Source organism: Haliotis rubra, unplaced genomic scaffold (genome assembly GCF_003918875.1).
Source record: "Haliotis rubra isolate DU_JTF1 unplaced genomic scaffold, ASM391887v1 Scf54, whole genome shotgun sequence".
NCBI lineage: Eukaryota > Metazoa > Mollusca > Gastropoda > Lepetellida > Haliotidae > Haliotis > Haliotis rubra.
In genome coordinates this window covers 2,131,574-2,155,771 of record NW_025767235.1, presented here as the reverse complement: position 1 = coordinate 2,155,771, position 24,198 = coordinate 2,131,574, and the positions used below count along the sequence as shown (strand labels likewise).

Below are 24,198 nucleotides of genomic sequence, written 5' to 3'. Positions count from 1 at the left end.
TTTTTCATATTAGGTACAGTTCTTTATTCTGTAATTCAGTAGAATATCAACATAAATTTAAATTTCATAACAACATATTTTTAACGCAACAACTAAATGATGTGGAAGTGACATCATGTTCTAGCCTTCACAAATCGAGCGACAACTGGTTGTGTCTTCCACTTGACGCAGTTACAGGTGCCCTGTTGTTTTGTAGTATCCCCACCTGGGAACATGGCCTCAACATATAAGGATCATTAAATGTAATGCAAACTGAAGGAATCCTTACTGGACAGAAACTATATTCAGTGCAGAAAAATGTTGCACTTCCTTAAATAAGAGTCATAAGAGCAGGAATGAAAACAATATTATTTTAATTTTAATTTTGCTAAAAGAAACAAAAAAACATGTGGCAGATATAGAAAAAAACCATTACAATGCTGGTCAAGCCTTGTTTCAGTTTCAAGTTGATTTATATACAAATTAACAATGACCACATTGTAGACGTGTATGTCTGACAACTGTTGTGAAGGCTTTCCTTCAATGCAAGACATGTAAATTGCTTCCAAAGCTTTACAAAGTTGGATAAAGATAATTTTGTGAAAAATGCAATATCCTATTGAAGAAAACAATTCCTAAAAGATTATTAAAATGATCTGAATGTAAATGCTATGTGCAACAACAAACAAATATATCTAGACAAGCATGTATTGAGCGAAGTATGTGACGGTTAGTGTTAAAGCTCAATTCTGAAATGATGGCCACGAAAGCATGTGAAGGAGACCGGGAAACAGTCACATGACCTGTCAACAGTAGGCCTGCATCTGTCACGGTCGTGTGTGATGGCAAATTCTATACATTCATAGGTTGATAATACACGTGTATAGGATACTCAGGGATATTGAAGCTTTCAGGGATCAGTGGTAAATGATGGCTTCATCATTCTCAATGTACATGTGTGAAGAGTGAAAGTGAGTGAGTTTAGTTTTACGCCGTCTTTTTTTTTTTTTAGCCATATTCCAGCAATATCACAGCGGGGGACACCAGAAAGGATTTGAACCCAGGTCCTCGCCGTGGCGAGCAAACGCCTTAACCACTAGGCTACCCCACTGCCCCGACATGTGAAGGATAATGCCCAAGCCTCAAGTGGCATTTACCAGATAGTTCTGTTCAGCTGTTTCCAAATGAGCTGCCTGTGTTCTTTGAAGCTCACTGTTTGTAATCTTGGCAAGATATTCTGATCTGCTACATTGATCTGACCTGAGTGAACTTATGAGGCTTGTCACAGTGTTCTCCATGCTAGAAGAGACAGTTAGTGTTTCAGCACTCTGTCTGAAATACCCAAGCCTTGTATGTACCCATGAAGCAGATGAACTGCACAGATACTATAGCCTTGAAGAGTATTTGCCTCTCAGCAGGGTTACTGGCAGAGGAGGCCTAATGAGATAGAGGTCAAAGAGAATTGGTGAAATCCACAAACAAGGGTATGGTGCCCACGACCATGGTTTGCAATTTCGGTTGGGGATGGAACCATGTTGCAAGATCCTGGCATGAATAGGGGACATAACTCTAGATATGAGATCACTAGACATTGGCATGCACCACCTGCTGATACTGTTAAGTCTGCATCACCCAAGTAGGCATTGTTCACCAAGGTGAGGTTTAATATCACTTCATTGTTCAAGAGTATTGCACTTACATGGCAAAGTACATGCATGGTTGTGTCTGTGCATATCTGGCACCATAGCAGAAGGCTGAGATACCATGGCACAGTTTAGCATGGACACCCCACTCACAGTGTACGGACTCCGAAACAACAGTTGTTTTAACCCAGTAATGCCAAGCACAAGGCTCGGTAACAAGCAGTACCATCTTATAAAGCATTATTGTATGACAGGGCCTGGGACTGACCCACTGACAATCTGGGCTGATGCTGCCCACTACACCACTGTTATGGCGTTGTCCACATCGCTGTCCACTGGAAGTATTACAAGTCTGTCTTGCATATTGTAAACTGCAATATTCCCTGGACAGCTTTATGGAAAAATTCCTGCTTCAAAGCATGCTGTGAGGTAGAGTTTCCCTTGATCTCCTTCACTTCGTAACATTAACTATATACACTGTCTGTCGTCACCATAATGGAGGTAAGAAAACATATCGTCATATGAGTTGCCGGGTATTTGTCCATACAGAATGGAATATTCAAACAGCTTCAGTTAATTACAATCAGTTCTGGATACACACTATGTCGACACGGGATCCTACATTTCCAACAGAAGTCCTTAACATGGATTTCTGTCGGACCAACAAGGCCCACCTGGCCTGATTTCACTGCATCAGAATAATATCCACTGTTGACTGTTGTTGATATGCTTGACAGAATATATAGGGACATGTATTCACATGGGAAGTGGCACAAAAAACATAGTCTGTTCACGATGAAGGTCGTGGGTTAGTTTGACTCAACTTGCTCTGATACCATGGTCAGTTTTACAGGAGAACATAACAAATACACAGGTAACATCACATACCCTTTCACTTAGAGACCAGAAACAAACATCAGCCTGGTTTGATAAATGTCTTATCTTCAGCTAGAGGTGCTCACTTACAGTTTGGTGTGTTCACTTATAGCTCTTGGTGTTCACCTGTAGCTTAAAGTGTGCACTGCTAACTTGAGGTGATCACCTGTAGCTTAAAGTGTGCACTGCTAGCTTGAGGTGTTCACCTGTAGCTTAAAGTGTACACTGCTAGCTTGAGGTGTTCACCTGTAGCTTAAAGTGTACACTGCTAGCTTGAGGTGTTCAACTGTAGCTTAAAGTGTACACTGCTAGCTTGAGGTGTTCACCTGTAGCTTAAAGTGTACAATGATAGCTTGCGGTGTTCACCTGTAGCTTTAAAGTGTACAATGATAGCTTGAGGTGTTCACCTGTAGCTTAAAGTGTACACAGCTAGCTTGAGGTGTTCACCTAGAACATGAGGTGTTCATTGTAGGTTGAGGTGTTCAGCTGAAGTCAATTGGATGCTGATGTATATACACTGTGCTATGTTGTATTGGAGGCAACTGTTTGATTACATCATACAAAAGATTATGTTATGAAGGGAATATTCATTATACGACTTCACAAAGCACACATGATGTCGACAACCAACGATGGCAGGATGTACAAGCAGACACAGCATACATGAGGACAGGGACAGAGGCAACATCATCATCAACATCATCAAACTTCTCACCCTGTATGAGACCAGCTCTCAATAATGCCTGCAAGGCAAAGTGTACCGTGGAACTAATCCAACAGTTTGGTTTGCTTGAGACTGTACACTGACTGACTGAGTTTGGTTTTACGCCGCTTTTAGCAATATTCCAGCAACATCACGGCACGGGGACACCAGAAATGGGCTTCACACAATGTACCCATGTGGGGATTCGAACCCGGGTCTTTGGCGTGACAAGCCAACACTTTAACCACTAGGCTACCCCACCGCCCCTTGAGACTGTACAATGTAAGCTGATACTGAAGACAAATGAATGAGTAGAGTGCATTGTAACACCCATTTGAACAATATTTCAGACACCAGTGTAGGAGGAATTAGAATTTTAAACAGTGTTCCAGTTATACCGAGGTGTGTCAGCCTAACTCTGGTGGTAAACCAGGAGTGATGCAGGCGTGAGACCTTTACCACTACAGTGAAACCCATGAGCATGGGGCTGGTGCTGACAAACCTGGAAACAACCAGGGTGAACCGGGATTCGAACCAACAATCACAAGTTTCAAGTGTGCCAAAGGGATGCCAATCTGACAGTGAATTGTGTCACCTTAGACGACTGGGCTGCCAAGGCCCCCAAACTGATTGTAATGTTTACCATTTCTGTGCAACCTATGGTGAACCTTGGAGATGATGAGCCAGACAGTTGAGGGGAGGAACTCTTTGCAGCTGGGTTATGGGCCCCCTCTACCTCTCTTCAGAAGCAACAAGATCAAGACTAACCAACATCCTCTGTAGGATCATTCCATGTACACAATCTGCCTCTTGTATTCCAGGAAATCTGCTTTCATTTAGAGTAAATATTCAACAATGCTTTTATTCAGTGCAAAGTCTTTTGATTTGATTGGGCTAAACCATTTGACACCCGCATCTTTCAAAGCGTATGTACAAGTTGCTTGTTAAATTTGACAATGTTTTCTACGTAAATGGTAAAAGCTACAGGTAAAATCCTGCTAGCCCTAGAATACTGCAATGTAAATATTGAGTACTTAATATTTTTTAATTCAAAACATGCCCATAAAATTACAAATCAGATTTATGAAATTATGTAATTTTAACAAGTGCATAAAAACAGAAGCTAGGCTACCTGTTCTATGCTGTATGTACATGAGCAGTTCCTGCAACTAAGTAAGCAAACAACCTTAGCATATATTGAGCAAGTAGGGAAAGAAGCAGAAAGAATCTACAGTCCGACTTTACTGTGGAAGTAGAGTGCTGCTGCAATGCTACACCAACAGCATGGCTGGGAAACTAAAAGAACAAATGGGTTTCGCATTTTGTATCCATGGTGCGATGATCAAATGTGATGTATCCTGTATCAAGCTTTCTGAATGTCACTATACGAACAATTGCTTTTTCCAAGCTGGCTAACCATTAGAACCACTTCATTTGACTCCATAAAAACATAAATTACCACTCAAATAAATGCTCCCTTTGAAAAATTAAGATTTAAGTCTCAATCTTCCCAAATGCCCCATAAGACCTGGAAAATGAGTGAGTGAGGGAGATGGGATCAATGCAGCTTTGAACCTTCATGACTACACAGCTTCTGATGGGAAGAAATCCTGAAGTGATGTAGATACTACCAGTGAGACTTTGACAGCAACAAACATGGTCATGGTGTTCACAGACAATGAATCACATCATTGAACTCAAACAAGAAACCAGCACCCTGACTCCGGGACACAACTCTTCCTGTGCCCCAGGTCTAACTTACAGAAAATGTACACAACTGCTGGGTGAGGAATGACAGACATGCATACCGGCATACAGGATTACAAATATGTATGCTAACATGTAAACATTTGGTACATATATGTCAGTTTTACAGTGGACAACACAACCAAGATGTGAAAACAGTTTGATAAGTTTCCTGGATGGCAGCCAAACATTTATGTTGTTTTCTCAGAAAACAAGGTTATCATTCTCTGCAACTCCTTGTTTTAAATGAATGGACAAGTGTTGCTTGCTGAATGTTGCTGATCTCAATACTGAGTGTATGAGCGTAAATATAAAGTGACATACTTGGTACATACATTGCACATAGCATACTGTGTGTAGTGGTACTGTTCCACAAACCAGGCAGCATGTGCACACATGCAGAGGACCAGAATGAAGAGGTTTGCATATATAGAAAGGTTTCATGTAAAGCTGTTTTATCAATGCTAACTTGATGTTATCATGCTTGTCAAACAAATTTTCACAACTGTAGGCATAATGCTTTCTAAGAAACAAGTGTCATCAAAATCTGAAGTTGGAGATCGAAAATATTTCCACTAATTCAAAAAGTGTGATCTCCTCTCACAAAGATGTCTCAAGATGCATATATATACAAGCTTGCCCATTAGAACCAATGATCAAACCAATCTGGGCTGTGTTCTACAAACCATCACTAAGACTGTAGTAATATGTCCCAGTTTACAACTATTACAACCTTCAATGGGACCTCCGTGTGCTGTATTACTATCCAACCTGACAGGGTCACTCTTGATCAGTCTCCTAGCCAGTTTCCCAGGGTAAAGAACAGAATACCGAACTGTACCCAGAAAGGTGTTGCTGTGTTGTTTTCATTGAACCAGCAAAGTGTCACTCAGTTTTGGAATCTCACAACAGACTTTAATACAAATATATCAATGATAGCCAAAATAGACGGATGAACTTCAATAAATAAACTGTGGCTATGATTTGCACCAGAATACAAAAGCAGAACCACGTTTTATCAACTGATGAAATACTTACTGGGCCATGTACTGGACCAAAAATCCATTGTTTTCTGTCACGTCTCCGTCAAATGTCACATGTACTTTGAATATTACATGCAATTAAAGTCCATCTTTTCTTTTCCCTAAAGCACTTCCAAAATGCATCATGAGATTTCTCAAATTGGGTACACTTCGATATAGTCTGGGTACAATAAGACACAGCAACGTAAATCTGGTTACAACTCCCTATATTGTCTGTTACCAGGGTACACATTGAGGGTATACCAATCCAGAGTAACCTTATCAGCTAAAGTTGCATGGTGTTGACAAAGGGATAGATCTGTCTGCAGCAACCCAGAGCTGGCGAGCAAACATAGAGTCAAATAGAAGTCATTGCACCTATGATACAAAATTAGTAAACCCAGGCAAGCAGCATTGATGGCTTAAAAGACAATGATATAAGTATATTCAGAACCTGCATTAACATGATAATAATAATCTTCCACTCATCCTTGAATAAAATGTTTGTACACATCTAGCACTCGAGACATTCAGAACAGCTGTATATCACAAAACACAAAGATGAAGTATATATGATACATATATATCTTGCCTGGGTTGCCGTGGTAACAGGCAAATGACATAAACACAAAATCTGTTTATCTGTGATACTGTTTACAGTGCTGTTTAAGTTATAATGACACTAATATATACATATTTCAACAAATATTGAAGGATCTGGATTTAAATCCTTCACAGAAAATCTGTACAAGACATGATATTTGATACAATTGTGATGAAGAGTCACACAGGCTTATTGTATTCCCGCTTTGTAACTCACACGCAGGAGCTCTAGGATCTGCAGTCGATTCTCCACCCTGTTCACATTCCATATTGTATATATGCTGTCCAATTTATTCTCAGTTACAAGATTTTTTTCCTTGCAGAGATAATGTCATCTTTAAAAATACAATATTTCACTGAATTATCAAAATATGCATCACACCCTGACCACAAGAAGGTCAAATTGTACCCACAATCCCACTATAAAGAACAAGTTCAGTGACTTCCCTTCTGTACAAGCCTACAAATAATGGTGGTCACATACCAAAAGTTTTTGATATGAACTTACATTCAAATCACTGAAACACAATGGTTTGAGTATATAGATATCAAAACAATACATACCTAAAGTGCTAAAAGACTATGAGAAAGTTAATCCCTTTCTGATATATACAGGGTTCATTAACAAGGATAGAAATGGACACTACTAGTCCAAGACTAGTGAAAACCAACATATGATTTGTGGTCCAATATTACCAATTCTGCCTACCCCTGGACATGGCTGAAAGTCCACTGCCAGCATAAGGCAGTATTTACTTTATTTTTCAGTTTGCCTAGTATCATCTGGAAGTAATACCATGCAACGCTGAACACATGATTGCACTTTCGTAACACATACATTATTTCTCGTTCACTATTGTCAATTTCTCTTTGAGCAGACTTTTAAAAAAACAAAAGAAAATATCTTCCAATGCGACTTATTAAACATGCCATTTCTTAAGTATTTAACTTGTTATCTGTTTTTTAAGGTCACTGCAACAGTTTGAAACATTACTCATGGTGCAACTGCCTGAATCTTTCTACACATAGAAAGTTTTCATTATTTCTGTGTATTACAGCACTTGACAACACCAAGGATGCACACTTCCTACCCACTTCCTGGTACTGATACAGTAATGCATGGTTTCATGATTATCAGACACGACATGCATCTCAATGACCCTGTTCAACTGACAAACAAAAATATAGATTTTCATTTAATTCTCTATTTCCTGCTTATCTAACATATAAAGGTGTAAAGGTATTACTTTCACAAACTGCTCTGATCCTTGCTACCAATAAATTTGTTTAATCCGTCGATATACTGTTAACGTTCCTGATGTTCATTAAGTACAGCAGATATACCGGTATATCACCTCAAGGACAAGATAATTATCAGAACTTCACAGGTTTCTTTATACTACATTCCTTCATCAAATGTGAAAACATACTGCCGAATATTTGTATTTCGAACTATTGAATCAAATGATGGCCTGGTTCCAATGAGAGGGAATGAATGAAGTGGCATAACATAGACAATATTTACTGTGCAACACGTGACCCAGACTTACAGGCTGTGCTCCACACATCGCTTCAGTGTCGGGTGGAGGTGGGCCTCTCAAAACGTTAATGCAAGGAGTGGGCACATTTGAGGTTTGTTGGCCTCAGTACATTATGTGACTATAAATAGACATGTATGACTATTGTAGCCTGTATCTGCTGTTTGTATTGGCATGTAAGTAAAGTAAGAATAGCCTTATCACAGTTTCATTCCGTACATTATGATTTAAGTTGTTATAAGGGAAAATTTCATAAGAAATCTACTGAGTGCAGATACTGTAAATTAAACGTCCTGGAAGTTGAATACCATGTTCTGCTAATTTGTGATTATTATAGAAACATTAGAAGCAAATATATACCCAATTATTATACGAAACAACCGTCAAATTATAAATTTATCCAACTATTGTCAAATTCTAACAGTATATTTATTGAAAATATTGCTTTGTTTATCTATCATGCTATTTTGAAGGGAAATCCACTCTGCTTTTGAACATTGTATATACTTGTACTATGGGCCTGTGGCCTTCAGTTCTGAATAAAGATTGATTGATACAAGTATTGGCATGTGATGGAGGAGTGAAGTATCGCAACCCCGTGGAGTGCTGACAATGGGACAATACAAACAGAAGGACAGGTTAAGTTTTCAGACAGAATAAGAGACAAGTATCTGAAGAAGAAAATACAGCATGAAAGATTTCGTTGGGATCATCAGCTACCATCAAGCCTGGCACCATCTTGATATAGCCAGGGTTGGCAGCACAAGGAACCAGCACATGCTGCTGTGCTGTGTGTTTGTGTATGAACTTTGAGGATGTTCGCTTCAACATGACAGACTAGAATTAACAACTACGAGCATTATGGTCTCAGGCAAGCCAGCAAATACTGACAATGGAACTTCAACTACACCAATATTTCACCTCTACAGTAACTCCAAATGCTACAAAAATCAAATTTAGTGTCATTAAAAAGGAAACTAAATAATATCTAACTCCTAAAACTTAGTAATTATTTACAACCATTCTGTAGTGTTAAGCTAGGTCGGATTAAACAAGACCGTCACATCTAGAAAATGAGCAGAAGGTGACTTTCGTCACTTCCCAGGTAAGTCAGAACAAACAGGTGACCTCATGTGATCACATTATGTCCAGGTAAATGTTGCTATCTCATCACCTTATCACAGCAACATCTCAACCGGTCTTCTATGTCTCCATCCTTTCATTATGTAACAATAAATATATTCACTTTACAAAAGCAATTCATAAATTTTATGTGCAAATCAAAAAGAGAATCAAAAGCTTGTTGTTAGCATGACTGCCACACACAGTGTCAACAACATCTTAACGGCTCTGATTGTCACTTAGAGGTTAGTGCGATGAACAAGGTCAAGGTTGCAATGGATACTAATGTCTTTACAACACATGAGGCAATGTTTCCATGTAGACTCACACGTTTATCAACAACTGTTTATCTGTATGAAAACATTGCCTGTTTGTAATACAGAAGTTGTTTACCCATATGAATATGCCCTCGTTCAGCAGTGTCTTTTTAACATAAGGCTCTATAATATATAAGGATGTTATATGTTTCAGCAAAACTCACAGTAACAGATTAGTAATAATGAGACAGTAAACTACATTGAAAAATGCTGATGGTAAACGTAAAAAAAAAAATACCATCAAGTTATGATAAACACTACATGATGTTGATTAAGTGCTCCTACAGCTGCACTGATAGTACTGCACCTGGGATCGGAGCCACAGAGGTACACTGTTCAGTGGAATATATCAAAGCCAGTCCGTAACTAATCCAGATTTCTGTCAACGCTGGCCCACATTTACTATCATGTGCAATATTTTCATAAAAATTTCCTTTCTTTTCTTTTCTCTCCTGCAAAGCAGACCTTTTTTAAACTGGACTCAACTTCAAGACCCCCTGAAGTCTGGTTCAGAAAGGTTCCACTGTACCACCTAGGGCTCTAAGGCATAAGATGGGCATTCTTGCAGCATTGTATTTCACATCCTCCTCAAAAAGTAGTTGGCCACAATGTAAAAAAAACCAATTACTGTTATACATGGTTTGAGAATGAAATGTAGGGAAGGTTTTTATGTGAAAATATTTCTGTACAGAGAGTCAAGTGACAGCTAACTTTAGCAAGAGATAGTCAACAGCAATAATTCCCTCCTGTTTGGGAGAGGTTGATACATGATGGTGCCATGACAGCTATGTGCATAGATGTAACACAACAGAAGTGTAACACTCTTGATACCACAACCACCTTACCATATCCAGTCCCTTGCCCAGAAGCAAACACAAGTAACTTAATATCTGCAGCACAAAATCCTTTGGACTGTCGAAGCAAGCAGAATAAGAGATCATATCAAAGAACAAAGAAGAGCATACACTAACCACACACAACAGGTGCATGTGTGCACAGTGACACATTGTTATAGGCACTGCAAACCCTGCATGCAATGCACCATCAGCTTCACAAAACAATTTCAGCTCAGACCCAATGGTGAAAAAACTCAAAATATACTACTAAAAATAGTTAAGGGACCGGATTCTTTAGATACCTGCATATCTCTCTTAGCATGAGACAAACTATTGAGATATTGAAGAATCAACTGGTCCTTAACTTTAATGAGAAGTATACAAAAACTTCAGCCAACCTCTTCTTCAAACAGTTCCAAAATGAACTCATTGCTGGGGTTTATCTCCTGATTTGTTAAACATGGCTTGTGTCACAGAATAATTTGGTTTTGAAGACACTCTCCCAATCCATGCCATCCCAGTTCTGAAGGAGAGGCTGAGTCAAATGATCCACTTGAGATGAAGGAAAGAGACAGAGAAACGCTGGATGTTGGCATGCATGTCCGATCTGCCTTGTCCCGTAAGCATCACATGTAGGTCGAAGGTATCACATGTTGAGGTTTACAGAACACTTCTGAATCACCATCAGACACTCATATCACGTTCTGTTTTGATTCACACCTACAACAAGAGATTTGGATGTGTCATAACTTCCTCAATTTGTTACTGAACATACTCTACATAACATAACATAATCTACTTGACATCTTTTTCAAAAATAAGATCTTTTAAATACATTATCACATTATGCTCTATACAGTATGGAAAGTTCTTGAAGTCACAGGAAAAGAACCACAGAAGGTTAATGAAGGGAGTTAACTCTTTTGGTCACCTGAGTTAAGTTGCCTGGCAAATAAGGAGTACAGAAAAACACAGAACCTTTGATATGAAAAATGGATGAATATTTGAACATAAAAATATAAACTCACTCATCAGTTGGCACAGCCTAGCATTACCAGCTTCTGAAAACAAAGAAATACAACAATTAGTTTAGGAACATGATCCTTCCTTACAAACAGATGAGGAAATGCCTGTGATGTTGGGTATTCTTCACCTTCCTGACTACACACTACCAGGTACAGATTGAGCTGACACACATCAAGAATCATAGTCAAGGCTAATCAGGAATTCAAACCCACATCCTGCAGATCCTGGTAGGGCTAAGGGAGGCAACTCTACACGCCCTCTCATTCTGGTCCACATATGCCCACTCACTGGCAGAGATCAAAGTTCAAAGTTAAAAACATGGAGTCTGTGCAAAACTACGTGGTGCCATTGAAGAGTTAGATAGTTGGCATCTCAGCAATGATAGCATTACTGACACATACTTTTCTCCGGATGTCAATAATGACCAGTTTGTCATGTCAGGGAACATTAAATCAAACATGAAGTCATTGCATTTCAGTTATTTGCAATTACACTAACATGTAATGAAAAGACAAATACTCACAACTTATTTCTCCCAATCCAATTCTTCATATATTCGATCAAAACAATCACTCATAAAATAGCTCTGAAACAAATTCAAGAAATGGCTTAAGTTAAAGGATTACTTTGATAATGCCTTAATCACTGCAGTGATAAAAATTATATTCAGTCAGCAAAGATTCTGATTTGGAAAGAGTAATACTTCACTTCTTGCAAACAAAGATGTCCCACAATATACAATACTTTGCCATGAGTTGTTTTTACTTGCAGATATCCATATAGTGATTGTGTTTTTGCTTTTCTGTGGCACTATAAATTATACATGAACTGCTACTCACATATTGTGTAAATATTTTGACTATCCTCGGTTTCTTCCCAGGTCTGTCGTACTCGAAGTTAAAGGACATTCCTTCCTCATCTACCTCATATGATCGGACATCTTTCCAGGAGAATTCAATCACTTGTGACTGTAAACAAAGACATTTGCAATTAGGAGATGCATGTGAATTATACATGTGAAGTATGCCATATCCTTATGTGAAGTATGCCATATCCTTATGTGAGTGAGTATGATTTTATGCCGCTTTTAGCAATATTCCAGCAATATCACGAAGGGGACACCAGAAATGGGCTGCACACATTGTACCCATGCGTAGAATCGAACCCAGGTCTTCGATGATTTTGAATTTTAACCACTAGGCTACCCCACCACCCCATCATATCACATCAAAGTAACTGTTACACTCTACCAAGCAGCTCTGAGTATGTATAACCGCTCCAATAAGAATTACCACATCTATTGAGATTTTACCAAAAACATTACATTGCAGATATTTTTTACCAATTCATTTGTTTGTATATATCTGCACAAACAATATACAATCCAAAGTCAGAGTGGTTATAACATCTGCTCCAATCAGAGTAGTAATAACATCTACCCAATCAGAGTGGTTATAACATCCACCCAATCAGAGTGGTTATAACATCCGCCCCAATCAGAGTGGTTATAACATCTGCCCCAGTCAGAGTGGTTATAACATCTGCCCCAATCAGAGTGGTTATAACATCCACCCAATCAGAGTGGTTATAACATCCGCCCCAATCAGAGTGGTTATAACATCTGCCCCAATCAGAGTAGTTATAACATCCACCCAATCAGAGTGGTTATAACATCTGTCCCAATCAGAGTAGTTATAACATCCACCCAATCAGAGTGGTTATAACATCTGTCCCAATCAGAGTAGTTATAACATCTGTCCCCAAGTAATAACATCCACCCCAATCAGAGTGGTTATAACATATGCCCCAATATAACATCTGCCAATCAAAGTGGTTATAACATCTGCCCCAATCAGAGTAGTTATAAAATCTGCCCCAATCATAGTAGTTATAACATCTGCCACAATCAAAGTAGTTATAAAATCTGCCCATCAGAGTGGTTATAACAACTGACCAAAGCAGTGGTTGTAAATTCTGCTCTAGCCAAACATTTGGTCTCTCTAACACCTGACACAGCAGTTCCCTGTGGCTTCCACTCACTCACCTCTGGCTGCCCGTCATCTTTACATGCCTGTAACTTGAAGCTTTCTAGACCAATGATAGCAATTACATGACCATCTCGGCGGGAGTCACAGGCACAGTGGGGAAACACAACCTCCCATATCCATCCAGGTGGCCGGTACAACCTTTCAGAACAGTCAACAAGATACTGCAACAGTCAGGACAAGATATGTCATGTAACAGGAACAAGATAGGTAACAGGAACAAGATATGTCAGGTAACAGGAACAAGATATGTCAGGTAACAGGAACAGGTAACATGAACAAGATATGTCATGTCAGGTAACAGGAACAAGATATGTCAGGTAACAGGAACAAGATACAGGTAACAGGAACAAGATATGTCAGGTAACAGGAACAAGATATGTCAGGTAACAGGAACAAGATATGTCAGGTAACAGGAACAAGATATGTCAGGTAACAGGAACAAGATATGTCAGGAACAGTAACAGGAACAAGATATGTCAGGTAACAGGAACAAGATATGTCAGGTAACAGGAACAAGCATGGTCAGGTAACAGTATGTCACGTAACAGGAACAAGATATGTCAGGAACAGTAACAGGAACAAGATATGTCAGGAACAGTAACAGGAACAAGATATGTCAGGTAACAGGAACAAGATATGTCAGGAACAGTAACAGGAACAAGATATGTCAGGTAACAGGAACAAGATATGTCAGGTAACAGGAACAAGATATGTCAGGTAACAGGAACAAGATATGTCAGGAACAGTAACAGGAACAAGATATGTCAGGAACAGTAACAGGATATGTCAGGAACAGTAACAGGAACAAGACATGGCAGGGACAGTAACAGGAACAAGATATGTCAGGAACAGTAACAGGATATGTCAGGAACAGTAACAAGATATGTCAGGAACAGTAACAGGAACAAGATATGTCAGGGACACAATATGTCAACAGTCAGGTTAACAGGAACAAGATATGTCAGGGTAACAGGAACAAAATATGTCAGGGACAGTAACAGGAACAATATGTCAGGTAATAGGAACAAGAAATGTCAGATATTGTCAAATCAATGCTGTATTTCAGTACAAAAGATAATAGTTTTATAAACTGGACCTTGGGTCCATATTTCCCTTGAAACACTGATTAACACAAAAGGAACTAAAATTTGAGACACAGACTAAATAATGTCAAAATGTCCTCTGATCAACAGACTCAATATTGCTATCACTTTTATAAGAGTTAGAAAAATATTTCTTACCTCGTGAGCTTTTGCTGCCTCTCGTAATGCTTTCAACTCATATAACTTGTCCCCAGTCTTTATCTGGCCTCGGTTCACTTCATCCACCGCCTGAGAACAGCATAAACAAGAGTCATCAGAAGATGACATATCCCCCCGGCCCCCATATCTTTGAAAGAACAAATCATCTGACAGTTACTTAAAGTCCAGCTTGATTTTAGACTAAGTGCAAATCGTTTCCATGGAAATCATGAAAAAAATAAATGACAAAAATCTGCAAATAGCAAAAGGCACCACTTTGGGATCTGCCTCACATATCTGCCAAGTTTTGCTGAAAGATATTAAGAAGTTTTCGCGTTGTGCTCCGGAAACAAAACCTACCCCTCCCTTTTGAGACTAAGTCCAAATTGTTTTCATGGAAACTGAGAAAATAATAAATCACAAATATCTGCAAATAGCAAAAGGCACCACTTTGGCATCTGCCTGACATATCTGCCAAGTTTTGCTGAAAGATATTAAGAAGTTTTCCAGTTGTGTTCGAAACGAAACCCATCCCTTCCTTTTGAGACTAAGTCCGAATCATTTCCATGGAAACCGAGAAAATAATAAATCACAAATATCTGCAAATAGGCAAAGGCACCACTTCAAGATCTGCCTGACATATCTGCCAAGTTTTGCTGAAAGATATAGAGGTTTTGAGTTGTGCTCGAAACAAGCCCACCCCTCACTTTTGGGATTAAGTCGAATCGTTTCCATGGAAACCGGGAAAATAAAAATGCCAAAAATCTGCAAATAGCAAAGGGCACAACTTTAGGATCTGTTTGATATATCTACCAAGTTTTGTTGAAAAATATTATCACGGTTTTGAGTTGTGCTCCGAAAGCAAAGCAATCCTTACTTTTTGAGACTAAGTCCAAAATGTTTCCATGGAAACCAAGAAAAATAAAATGCCAAAAATCTGCAAATAGCAAAAGGCACCACTTAAGGTTCTGTTTCATACATCTACCAAGTTTTGTTGAAAATATTGAGCGGTTCTTGAGTTATGCTCCGGAAAGCAAGCCCACCCCTCACTTTTGGGATTAAGTCGAATCGTTTCCATGGAAACCGGGAAAAATAAAAATACCAAAAATCTGCAAATAGCAAAAGGCACCACTTAAGGTTCTGTTTGATATATCTACCAAGTCTTGTTGAAAATATTGAACGGTTCTTGAGTTATGCTCCGGAAACGAAGCCCACCCCTCACTTTTGGGATTAAGTCCGAATCATTTCCATGGAAACCGGGAAAAATAAAAATGCCAAAAATCTGTAAATAGCAAAAGGCACAACTTTAGGATCTGTTTGATATATCTACCAAGTTTTGTTGAAAAATATTATTCGGTTTTGAGTTATGCTCCGGAAGCGAAAGCAATCCTTACTTTTGAGACTAAGTCCAAAATGTTTCCATGGAAACCAAGAAAAATAAAATGCCAAAATCTGCAAATAGCAAAAGGCACAACTTTAGGTTCTGTTTCATACATCTACCAAGTTTTGTTGAAAAATATTGAACGGTTTCTTGAGTTATGCTCGAAACGAAGCCCACCCTCACTTTCTGGTGATGTAGAGTCCAAATCAGTTTTCGCATGGAAACCGGGAAAAATAAAAAATACCAAAATCTGCAAATAGCAAAGGCACCACTTAAGGTTCTGTTTGATATATCTACCAAGTCTTGTTGAAAAATATTACGAGCGGTTCTTGAGGATAATATCGGAAGCGAAGCCCACCCTCACTTTTGGGATTGAGATGGAATCATTTCCATGGAAACCGGAAAAATAAAATGCTAAAATCTGTAAATAGCAAAAGGCACAACTTTAGGATCTGTTTGATATATCACAACAAGTTTTGTTGAAAAATATTATACGTTTTTGAGTTGTGCTCCTCGAAAACGAAAAGCAATCCTTACTTTTGAGACTAAGTCCAAAATGTTTCCATGGAAACCAAGAAAAATAAAAATGCCAAAATCTGCAAATAAAGCAAAAGGCACAACTTTAGGTTCTGTTTCATACATCTACCAAGTTTTGTTGAAAAATATTGAAGCGGTTCTTGAGTTATGCTCGGAAACGAAGCCCACCCCTCACTTTTGGGATTAAGTCCGAATCGTTTCCATGGAAACCCGGGAAAAATAAAAATACCAAAAATCTGCAAATAGCAAAAAGGCACCACTTTAAGGTTCTGTTTGATATATCTACCAAGTCTTGTTGAAAATATTGAAGCGGTTCTTGAGTTATGCTCCGGAAGCGAAGCCCACCCTCCTCTCACTTTTGGGGATTAAGTCGAATCATTTCCATGGAAACCGGAAAAATAAAAATACCAAAAATCTGCAAATAGCAAAAGGCACCCACTTTGGGTTACTTTTGAGATTAAGTCCGACCAACGTTTCCATGGAAACCGGGAAAAAAAAATACCAAAAATCTGCAAATAGCAAAAGGCACAACTTTAGGATCTGTTTGATATATCTACCAAGTTTTGTTGAAAAATATTGAACGGTTCTTGAGTTATGCTCGAAACGAAAGCAATCCTTACTTTTTTGAGACTAAGTCCAAAATGTTTCCATGGAAACCGGAAAATATAAAATGACAAAATCTGCAAATACCAAAAGCACCCTCATGGTTCCAAAATGTTTCTATGGAAACCGAAAATAAAAATGCCAAAAATCTAAAATAGCAAAAGGCACCACTTAAGGTTCTGTTTGATATATCTACCAACTTTTGTTGAAAAATATTGAACGGTTCTTGAGTTATGCTCTGGAAAGCGAAGCCCACCCCTCACTTTTGGGACTAAGTCCTAATTGTTTCCATGGAAACCGGAAAATAAAAATGCCAAAATCTGTAAATAGCAAAAGGCACAACTTTAGGATCTGTTTGATATATCTACCAAGTTTTGTTGAAAAATATTGAATGGTTCTTGAGTTATGCTCGGAAACTTGAAGCCCACCCTTCTTTAAGACTAAGTCCAAAAAACGTTTCCATGGAAACCGAGAAAAATAAAAATGACAATTATCTGTAAATAGCAAAAGGCACCACCTTAGGTTATGTTTGACATATCTACCAATTTTGGTTAAAAATATCGAACGGTCTTTGAGTTATGGTCCGGAAACAAAATGATTCTGATCGGACGGACGGATTTGACGGACAGACGGAGGACGACGACTATATCCCACCGCGATTATATGCCGGTGGGATAAAAAGCTTCCTCTCATGGATCTGTTTCATACATCTACCAAGTTTTGTTGAAAAATATTGAACGGTTCTTGAGTTATGCTCCGAAACTAAGCCCACCCTCACTTTTGCAACTAAGTCCGGAATCTTTTCCATGGAAACCGGGGAAAAGTAAAACGCTTAAAATCTGCAAATAGCAAAAGGCACCACTTTGGGATCTGCCTCACATATCTGCCAAGTTTTGCTGAAAGACATTGAGAAGTTTTCGAAGTTGTGTTCGGAAACGGCTTCCCACCGCTTCACTTTTGGGACTAAGTCTGAATCGTTTCCATGGAAACCGGGAAAAATAAAACTGCCAAAAATCTGCAAATAGCAAAAGGCACAACTTTAGGATCTGTTTGATATATCCACCAAGTTTTGTTGAAAAATATTGAACGGTTCTTGAGTTATGCTCGGAAACTAAGCCCACCCCTCACTTTTGGGACTAAGTCCTCAATTGTTTCCAAGGAAACCAGGAAAATAAAACTGCCAAAAATCTGCAAATAGCAAAAGGCACAACTTTAGGATGTGTTTGATATATCTACCAAGTTTTGTTGAAAAATATTTTACGGTTTTTTGAGTTGTGCTCTGAAACGAAAGCAATCCTTACTTTAGAGACTAAGTCCAAAATGTTTCCATGGATACCGGAAAAATAAAATGACAAAATCTGCAAATAGCAAAAGGCACCACTTAAGGATCTGTTTCATACATCTACCAAGTTTTGTTGAAAAATATTAAACGGTTCTTGAGTTATGCTCGAAACAAGCCCACCCCTCACTTTTGCAACTAAGTCCCAATCTTTTCCATGGAAACCGGAAAAGTAAAATGCTAAAATCTGTAAATAGCAAAGGCACCACTTTGGGATCTGCCTCACATATCTGCCAAGTTTTGCTGAAAGACATTGAGAAGTTTTCGAAGTTGTGCTCGAAACGAAGCCCACCGCCACTTTTGGGACTAAGTCTGAATCGTTTCCATGGAAACCGGAAAAATAAAAATGCCAAAATCTGCAAATAGCAAAAGGCACAACTTTAGGATCTGTTTGATATATCCACCAAGTTTTGTTGAAAAATATTGAACGGTTCTTGAGTTATGCTCCGAAACGGGCCCACCCCTCACTTTGGGACTAAGTCCCAATTGTTTCCATGGAAACCGGGAAAATAAAATGCCAAAAATCTGTAAATAGCAAAAGGCACCACTTTAGGATCTGTTTGATATATCTACCAAGTTTTGTTGAAAAATATTGAATGGTTCTTGAGTTATGCTCCGAAACGGCTTTCCACCCTTCTTTAAGACTAAGTCCAAAACGCTTCCATGGAAACCGAGAAAAATAAAAATGACAATTATCTGTAAATAGCAAAAGGCACCACCTTAGGTTATGTTTGACATATCTACCAATTTTGGTTAAAAAATATCAAACGGTCTTTGAGTTATGGTCCGAAAACAAAATGATTACGGACGGACGGACGGACGGACGGGCAGACGGATCGGACGACGACGGGCAGAATAATAACAGTGAGTGACAAGATTCACAGTCAGGCACATTATTGCCAGCACACAAAGTCAGCCATCTAACCCACTGTACAACGTCGGATTTCACAAAATGTAAGTCTAGGATCTGGATCACGTGTAAATGGGCATGGTACCCATGATCGAAGCAATGATTATATCATTATATATTGTAACATATTGTAACCCCTTGACACCTATTTAGTTGGTTGGGGTTCACATTTTGTGACCTTAGGTACATCTTACATGTTGATGCAGGGCATCATACAGCTCCTGCAGTTTCTACTTTGTACATGAACGATAGGAGCAGGATTGAATGGAAATAATAATAATAATAATAATAAGTATATTTCTAAAGCGCCAAAATTCCACGCCGGGAGCATGCTCATAGCGCATACAGAGAGTTCTAGTTGCAGTGATATGATACTGAGAAAAGATATAGATGATTTAATAGATATAAAAAGACAAAGAGATAAACTTTCATAAAATGTACATGTCTACCAAAGAATATGCAGTTTATTTCTCCATTCCATAAGTGATTTACTGACAACCTATTTCATGTGTGTTTATGTTGGCTTCATGACGGTGTCCTGTAAATAATCAAACAATCCAGTGACTGATATTTGAGAAGTGATTCCAGTCATTGGGGTACAATATTGCTCCACCTAATTCTAAGCCGGGAATAGAAGCAATGTGCCAGAGTCACCTACCTGCCAGTAGAGAAAGCTAACTGCCTTCTCACATGCGTTCTGCATCATCTCCTTGGACAGCGTGAACACCCACTTCTTGAGGACAATACATGTGGCTGTTGCGGTGCTGTAGTTCTGGATGTAGATGTTGTGTGGCAGTTCATGCGGTTGCAGTTTCCTCTCTGTAATGCAGAGAGAGGGTCTTGTATATGTAAATGACACATTTAATTAGGAGAATCTTTGGTGTGCCACAGTTTTGAGACTGTCACAAAGGGAAATAACTCTGTGATGACTGTGGAGATCAGACCTAGTTTATACTATATGACTGAAAAGTAAGTTTCTTCCTCATTTGTAGGAGAATGTACATCATTTTTCCATATTGTGAAAGTGCCAAGTGCTAATAGATAATTACTAAACTGACAGTCTATACGCTGTAGCTAATTTAGCAAGGTAACTGTTGCTCAAATTCACCACATTTTATGTTGTAGACTTAAAACTGATACAGGCTATTTTAACTTGCATGAACGAAGCATAATGTAAGATTTTATACCATACAGCATTAAAGGAAAATGAAATTGCAACTATCAAAGTTGAAGATAAAATTCTTGAATGACCATGAAATGTATCAGTCAACACATTTTAATATTTTAGCTTTTCAAGCTTGGGATCTATGTGTGCAAATAATCCACACTCACCAAAGTTGTATTCAACGGTTTCAAAAAGGTAGAAGCAGGCTGCTACATTCTCTTCCAGCTGCAACTTGTCCACTACCGCCTGCAACACATTACACAGTTATCTCCCTTACAATATACACAACAAAGTTATCTCCCATACACTATATGTACCACATTTATTTACCTCATAAGATTCAACTTATTTTCCCTACACACATAGACATATTCTCCTTTACACACACCAAACATACCCATAGTTATCTCCTTTACAAAAAAACACAGCAAAGTTATCTCCCTTACAATTCACATCACCATTTTGTCCCTTACACAACATACACAGTGGTAACGAGGCTTGCCATTAATTCAAAAAGACATAAAATTTATGGAAAACAATTTCTTAACTATTTGTAAGATCAACACAGATCCTCATACCACTTCCAAACAAGACAGAAAAACGAACATGATACAGGATTATGTATGGTAGGTGAAGGATTAAGATCAACTGAAGTTTATCACTTGTTCTTACTGCTAGTTATTCACCTAAGATATGCTTGTCTGTGCTATGTTCAAATTCAAAGAAACGTCTATCAACCAATTAGTCATAATAGCTGTCAATACTTTAATTTAACAACAATGCAGGTCTGCTCCCATTGGTTACCAAGGGATTAAAGGCCAATGCTGATACAGAATTGTGTAACTAATCATGACTTCAAATAATTGGCAATTGGTCTCCAGACTGATATAAATGTTGCAGTTACCTGGTACACATCATCAGCGTTGTCGGACCGATGTACAGTGACAACACACAGACTGCGATCAGGGAGCAGCACCTTCAGTTCCACTTCACTGTTAGCATCATCCTGGACACATAGATTGGGTACAGTACGAGTCTGAGCAAAAATCACTGTGTCCACTACAGCCTGGACACATAGATTGGGTACAGTACCGAAGTCTGAGCAAAAACCACTGTGTCCTCTACAGCCTGGACACATAGATTGGGTACAGTACAAGTCTGAGCAAAAACCACTGTGTCCTCTACAGCCTGGACACATAGATTGGGTACAGTACGAGTCTGAGCAAAATCACTGTGTCCTCTACAGCCTGGACACATAGATTGGGTACAGTACAAGTCTGAGCAAAAATCACTGTGTCCTCTACAGCCTGGACACATAGATTGGGTACAGTACGAGTCTGAGCAAAAACCACTGTGTCCTCTACAGCCTGGACACATAGATTGGGTACAGTACAAGTCTGAGCAAAAACCACTGTCTCCACTACAGCCTGGACACATAGATTGGGTACAATACAAGTCTGAGCAAAAAACACTGTGTCCTCTACAGCCTGGACACATAGATTGGGTACAGTACGAGTCTGAGCAAAAACCATTGTGTCCTCTACAGCCTGGGACACATAGATTGGGTACAGTACTGTGAGTCTGAGCAAAAACCATTGTGTCCTCTACAGCCTGGACACATAGATTGGAGTACAGTACAAGTCTGAGCAAAAATCACTGTCTCCCACTACAGCCTGGACACATAGATTGGGTACAATACAAGCACTGTGTCCTCTACAGCCTGGACACATAGATTGGGTACAGCACGAAGTCTGAGCAAAACCACTGTGTCCTCTACAGCCTGGACACATAGATTGGGTACAGTAATGAGAGTCTGAGCAAAAATCACTGTGTCCTAACTACAGCCTGGACACATAGATTGGGTACAATACAAGTCTGAGCAAAAATCACTGTGTCCTCTACAGCCTGGACACATAGATTGGGTACAGTACGAGTCTGAGCAAAAACCATTGTGTCCTCTACAGCCTGGACACATAGATTGGGTACAGTACAAGTCTGAGCAAAAATCACTGTCTCCACTACAGCCTGGACACATAGATTGGGTACAATACAAGTCTGAGCAAAAATCACTGTGTCCTCTACAGCCTAGACACATAGATTGGGTACAGTCTGGAGTCTGAGCATAAACCACTGTCTCCACTACAGCCTGGACACAGATTGGGTACAGTCTGAGCAAAAACCACTGTGTCCTCTACAGCCTGGACACATAGATTGGGTACAGTACAAGTCTGAGCAAAAATCACTGTGTCCTCTACAGCCTGGACACATAGATTGGGTACAGTACAAGTCTGAGCAAAAATCACTGTGTCCTCTACAGCCTGGACACATAGATTGGGTACAGTACAAGTCTGAGCAAAAATCACTGTGTCCTCTACAGCCTGGACACATAGATTGGGTACAGTACGAGTCTGAGCAAAAACCACTGTGTCCTCCCTCTACAGCCTGGACACATAGATTGGGTACAGTACGAGTCTGAGCAAAAACCACTGTGTCAACTACAGCCTGGACACACAGATTGGGTACAGTACGAGTCTGAGCAAAAACCACTGTGTCAACTACAGCCTGGACACACAGATTGGGTACAGTACGAGTCTGAGCAAAAACCACTGTGTCAACTACAGCCTGGACACATAGATTGGGTACAGTACAAGTCTGAGCAAAAATCACTGTGTAGACTGGGTACAGCACGACTGAGTATAGCCTGTGCCTACTTGCCCAAACATACCTCTGAACATCACTTTTAAGAAATTTTAAAGCTATCAGCATTATTATTAACAACTGAGGTTTTACTAGTCCAAACAGAATTTTACTAGACTCGTACTAGTGGCAGAAGTTGAAGACTGCTACAAGCTTGATCCTGTAACTCAATGTCATTTTCAGTAGATCTTAATGTCAATGTCTGGATTTTCACAAGCCATAGTTACAAGACTAAATGTATTACTTGCCTGGGGCAACAGACAAGAGGCTAAAATCACAAACTGCAGTACTGTGCAATGCTACCATTCAATGCTTAAACATTGTGGAGATATTCTTCTGATGGACAGACTTTGCATACATTTGGTCATGCCAATCACATTTTACATACTGCTAGCAGTTGTCCTGAATAAAGAATAATTAAAACAGTATTTCAGTAATCTCATTTGTGTGGGAGGCAACACTGAAATGATGCAGTACTTTTTCTCTTAATGATGTACTTGGTGCCAGCAAACTAAATACATGTAGTCTTTTCAAGCTTGTCTGTGAGTCCAACCCAGAATAACTGAATGATCCATCAAGAAGGAAAAGGGGGCATTTTCTTAAACCGCCTGCCTATTGCTTGCAATGTTCTCATAAGTGACCAACTTGGGCATTACTTGTTATGTATACTAGCCAACACAGAATACAAAATTAACTCTTAAAAAACCAAGACACCAATGACCAAACTACTGTTATATGATCATGCTATAGCAGGCAACAGCAGCCATGCCGTTATTGATGAGACAAATTACGGACAAAGCCCCATGATACTTTGGCAGAGAACTGGCCCCGATTTCTCGAAAAAAAGTTTTTGCTCAAATTTCAAA

At 39.1% G+C, this 24,198-nt stretch overlaps 1 protein-coding gene and 1 long non-coding RNA gene across 2 annotated transcripts in view; both read right to left on the bottom strand.

Annotated features, from left to right (window-relative positions):
- Positions 1-3,426, bottom strand: LOC124253419. Its single transcript, XR_006892207.1, has 2 exons — positions 2,946-3,426; positions 1-2,824 (listed from the first exon to the last, which is right to left on the bottom strand). It is a non-coding gene; the product is annotated as an uncharacterized LOC124253419 (long non-coding RNA).
- Positions 3,427-4,227: 801 nt separating this feature from the next.
- Positions 4,228-24,198, bottom strand: part of LOC124253418 (sorting nexin-27-like) — a 55,008-nt gene continuing 35,037 nt past the window's right edge. The window contains 9 exon segments of the mRNA XM_046687181.1: positions 4,228-11,105; positions 11,414-11,446; positions 11,935-11,997; positions 12,251-12,379; positions 13,456-13,620; positions 14,701-14,790; positions 20,129-20,289; positions 20,803-20,881; positions 21,540-21,641. Of these exon segments, the coding sequence (XP_046543137.1) occupies positions 11,938-11,997; positions 12,251-12,379; positions 13,456-13,620; positions 14,701-14,790; positions 20,129-20,289; positions 20,803-20,881; positions 21,540-21,641 (786 nt within the window). The 3' untranslated portion in view covers positions 4,228-11,105; positions 11,414-11,446; positions 11,935-11,937.